This window comes from Frankliniella occidentalis, unplaced genomic scaffold (assembly GCF_000697945.3).
Source record: "Frankliniella occidentalis isolate FOCC.00 unplaced genomic scaffold, Focc_3.1 Scaffold158, whole genome shotgun sequence".
Taxonomy (NCBI): Eukaryota; Metazoa; Arthropoda; class Insecta; order Thysanoptera; family Thripidae; genus Frankliniella; species Frankliniella occidentalis.
The window spans coordinates 625921-630923 of NW_026267284.1; the positions used below are offsets into that span (position 1 = coordinate 625921).

General features: G+C 55.7%; 1 protein-coding gene across 1 annotated transcript; it reads left to right on the forward strand.

Moving 5' to 3' along the window:
• Positions 1–84: 84 nt before the first annotated feature.
• Positions 85–5001, forward strand: LOC113216027 (zinc finger protein 709-like; the record flags this gene model as incomplete). Its single annotated transcript, XM_026435714.2, has 2 exons — positions 85–425; positions 3636–5001. A coding segment is annotated over exon 2 (1305 nt), but the record flags the coding sequence as incomplete, so codon positions are not given.
• Positions 5002–5003: the final 2 nt, after the last annotated feature.

Consider the following 5003-nt stretch of genomic DNA (forward strand, 5'->3'; position numbering starts at 1 on the left):
GGGGGGCGGCGGACAGGTAGACAGCCGGGCGGGGCACACCGGCCCTCAAGCAGCTCGCTCGGCCCCCTCCCGGACTGCGGTGGCGGTAGGCGGCCGCGGCAGTGGCGGCCTGTGGTGGCGGAGCGGTTGCAGCGGTGGAGCCCGAGCCATCTCGCCGAGCCGAGCAGATCCTTCCTTTCCTTTCCTTCAGTCAGTGGCTGCCTCTCGCCCGAGCGACGCGCAGTGCCCGTTTCGTCGTTGGCGCCGCCCCGCGCCCGCCCGCACAGCCGGGAGTGGGCCTGACAGCCGGCCGACCCGGCCCGCGAGTGTGACCGGCAACAAGTAGTGTGGTCAGTGCGAGTGTGCAGCGCATCGTTCGCAAAGGATTTTGAGTGGATTACCTTGGTCCCGGCCTGCTGCAGCCTGAATGTGAAGACAAACTAAAGGTGAGGTGAAAGGGAGCGGTGCTCGCCGCGCCTCCATGAAGCAGTCTCCGACGTCTCGGCAGGTCGTGGAGCGTCGTATGACCCAATGGTCTCTTGACTCGCCCCCCCGACACATGTCGGTCAAATGAATGAATTTTAAACACTGCTTCCGACGCAGTTTGCAGTGCCCCTCTGTCGTTGGCGCCCCTCAACTCTTCTCTTCCTCCCGTCCTCTGATTTGGAGGTGAGACTGTGTCTGTGTCCTCGCTCTTGTGGGCGGAAGGGTTGGCCCTCCGTGTCTGACACCTCCAGCCCCTCCAGCACCGCACACCTGGCGCGGCTGGAGTCCGTACCTGCGCACCTTGCACTAGTGGTTCGGGGAGGGGGGAGACCAGGGGGTGGGGGACAGTCCAAAGAAAACCCCTAGCGCAGCCGAACAAGCGGTCAGCGTTAGCGTCCGCTTCCTGATACGAGTGTTTTCGACTCAGACGCGTTGCACTCTCGCGCCGCACCCAGCCAGACTATAGTTATTATTATTACTTTTCCCCCCGCCGTGTACCCGGCGCGGAGTGGCGTAGAGTGGCGTGTGGGAAAAGAATGAACAACTGTCGGCGGCGGCGCAAGGCAGGAAAAAATAAATAAAATAAAAGTGTCGACTGTGCAAGTTGCATTATTTCTCCTGTGATGTCTTGTCTATTTAAACTTTAGTATGTCTTATGTCTTCGTGCGTCAAGGTTCCCTTGGTTCCCTGGCCGCGAGGGGCGGAGGAGTATTTCCTCCAAGACGAGGCACGCCTCCTGCAACAGCTGCGACGGGGGCGCGGCCCCCCCCCCCCGTTACGTGGGGGTTATCTGAGATCCCCCGAGGCCTCCGTGCTGGTCACCCTGGTCGAGCCCTTGACGGAGTGAGTCCCGTAGTACTAAACACGGTGCTTCGCGCCGTGCTCACACGGGCCCGGGCCGGGGCAGTGTGTCTGAGCTGAGACTGTATTTACGTCGGCGCCATCCAAGGCCCTCCGTCCCACCTTGCCCGCCCATTTCTCTTTTCTCTCTGTTCTTCTATCTCTTTAACACGTCTCTATCGCATCATACGTTCAGAGACAGACAAAGAAGGGAAAGGGGGTAGAGCGGTGCCATAGGTCAGTTATAGATAGTTTCAGGTGGCTGATACACCCCGCGCGCACTTCTCCAGTTATGCTGAACCGCATTCCTACGCGCGGGCGGGTTGCCTACTCGTTCGACCCGCAGGGCGCCACGGTCTGGGCGATGAGGCAATCCCGCACTCGCCGGCTAGCGGTGCAGTGGGTGTATTCAAGCTTCAGAAGCGAGCTGAGGGGTTACCTGGTAATGTGTTGCTCTTTAAAGTGTAGAGGTTTTATTGTGAATTGACGGGTTTTCTTTTTGGCAAGGCGATTTCTTGCGCGCACTACTGTGAGTCAGTGTACCGGAGGGAGGACCATAGAGCAAGTGTGCCCGCGACGCGCTGGACAGCGGCCAGGCACCTGGGTGTCCGTAGACAACCACCGCCACCAGGACCACGGCCTTCGCCACCAGGAAGCAGAGCACGGAGCGGAGCGCGCGCGCGAGAAAAGGAGCGAAAAGATGGCGGACGGTGGCTTTTGTTCTTTTCGTTCGTCTAATGGCGATCGGAGCCACAATAGTAACAATAATGCCCTGTGGGAGCACCCGGGGAAGGGGGGGGGGCGGGGTGAGAAGCGGTGTTTGCTGGTAATTGCTTTAAGTGCCCCGTGCACGTCGGCGATTGGGAGGGAGGAGGGGGCTATCCGGTTATCGGGAACCAACTGCATATTACCATCGCTGGGTTATACTTGCTGCCCCCACCCTTGTGTGTGCGCGCTCGCGCGCGTGTGTGTGTGTGGCCTCGCGGTGCACGTGTACCTACCCGTGGAGGCAGGCTGGAGCATGTGCTGGACAAGAGTAACGGATAGCGATCTTAGGGATGGAGGAGGCGGAGAGTTCCGAGGCGTCCCGCGCCTGTCTGGGCGTGGCGGTGGCCTTGGCGCGGTGAAATGGCCAGCGCCGTGAGCCGTGAGCACAAGGCGTACTGTGGCCACCACGGTACGGGGAGAGACGGGGTCCTCTCGGCGGGGTTCTCTTGACGGGGTCTTCCCTTCGTCCCTCGTGACTCAGGCGGACTTCCTTTGCCCCCCCCCCCCTCCACCATTATCGTTTTATCTCGCTTGCATGTCCGTTTTCCGCAGAAAGCTTTATCGCCGCCGCTGATGTATTTTGTTCGTTTTGATAAGACGACGGAATGCCCCGCTCATGGGCAGGACTCTCCAACTGCATGACCGGGCGGAGCGCCCCCCCCCCCTTTCCTCTCACGGGAGGGGGAGGAGGGGCTCTTCTCCAGCTCTCCTTGGCTCTTATGCCTCGGCAGCTGGAGAGCCTTACGCCTCTCCCCCTCTCCCAGGTCCACCCGACCCAGCACCACGGATGCACGATGCACTCCCGGAATGCCGCACCGGCCGGCTAGAGAGTTGGTCGAGCTGTGCACTTGGATTATTTGAGAATCTAATTGTTGTTTTCCCCAAGTGGCCACCGTTGGCGGCGCTTCAAAATAATAAAGTAAGTCCTGGTGGGTACTCGACACTCGATGCCGACCGGAGCGCTAAAAAAAATAATTAAACTCAAACAATTCCACGGGGTGTTTTGAAAAATTGTACAACTTTTGTGCTACTATAGCATATCAGGTGGCTATAGTCAGACTGTACCGCACGTATGAGTGCGGCTGGGCTTGCCTATCGCCCCTGTCCACGGCGCCCTTACAGGCTGGGCGAGTAGGCAACCCGCCCGCACTCGTGCGTGCGGTACAGTCTAACTAAGGCAGTGCGCGGGGTTAATCAGCCACCTGGTATATCCCATAGAGGATTACTCACTCAATAAACAAAAAACTATTTTAAAGGTCTGTTTGACATGGCAAATCTGGCCTCTACAGGAAAAACATGCTGTCAAAAGAGTTTCTTTTTCTCTTCCTGATCCTGGCTGAGGGAACAAATTTGTTTGCTGCTGGATGCGGCGATAGCCCGCGTGCGCGCACGTTGCTCAGCTGTATCACTCTCTCGTTTCTTCAGAGAGTCACTTTAACAATCAGAGGCATCAATAATAATGTGCCGTAGGGAATGTGTTAATTACGAACTAGGAACTAGGGTATACAATATTTATTTTTCAAAAGAGTAATAACGAAGACTATTTCTCTGTCTCTTTCCAGCTGTCACAGGCAGAGTCCACTATTATCGGTCGAGTTTTCTAAAGAACTCCCGACAGAACCAATGGCTCCTCCCCAGCACATGGAGGGATACAAATGTCACGTCTGTTACAAGCAGTTTGTCAATCCGAGCAAACTGCAGCAACATATGCCAATTCACACAGGAGAGAAGCCATATGAGTGCTCTGTGTGCCACGTGAAGTTTAGTTTTATGGTTAGTTTGAAGGTGCACCAGAGAACACACACTGGAGAGATGCCATTCGAGTGTTCTGTGTGTGGCAAGAAATTTCGTCAATCTGGCAATTTAAGTTCACACCTGTCAACCCACACGGGTGAGAAGCCGCACGAGTGCACCGTGTGTCACAAGAGATTCGCGGTACTTGGTACTCTGAAGATTCATCTGCGAACTGCTCATACCGGAGAAGAGCGTCCGCCAGAGCCAGTGGCTTTTACCAGGCAAAGGAAGCGACACGAATGTCCCATCTGTTACAAGGAGTCTTCCGGTCCGAGCAGTCTGCAGCAACATATGCGAATTCACACAGGAGAGAAGCCATATGAGTGCTCAGTGTGCCACATGAAGTTTACTTTTGAGGTCGCTTTGAAGGTGCATCAGAGAACGCACACTGGAGAGAAGCCATTTGAGTGCTCTGTGTGTGGCAAAAAATTTCTTATAGCTGGTGGTCTACAGTCTCATCTGCTAACCCACACGGGGGAGAGGCCACACGAGTGCACAGTATGTCACAGGAGGTTCGCGCTCATTCCCAATCTGAAGATTCATCTGCGAACTCACACTGGGGAAAAGTTGTACGAGTGCACCGTGTGCCAGAGGAAATTCACCCAATCTGGCGGGTTGCGGAGGCACTTCCGAAAGCACACTGGGGAGAAGCCGTATGAATGCCCTGTGTGCCAGAGGAAATTTGCTGACTCTGGCGATATGCAGAAACATATGCGAATCCACACTGGAGAAAAGCCGTATGAGTGCAGCTTCTGTCAAAAGAAATTCACACAGGCTCAAGGCCTTCGGGTTCACTTACGCGTCCACACAGGAGAGAAGGCGTATGAGTGTCCGATATGCCACAAGAAATATGCTCAGTCTAATGGGCTGCAGCGTCATATTCTATCCCACACCGGGGAGGACCGGGACCGGAGGCTGCACGAGTGTGTCGTGTGCAACAGGAGATTCACGCAAGTTGGCTATCTGAAGACTCATCTAGCCCGGCACACAGGAGAGAAGCCACATAAATGCTCTGTGTGCCCCGAGAAATTCGTTAGCACAGCTGATTTGAGGTCACACATGCTAACTCACACTGGAGAGAAGCCACATGAGTGCACCATATGTCAAAAGAAATTCTCTGTACTCAAATCCCTACT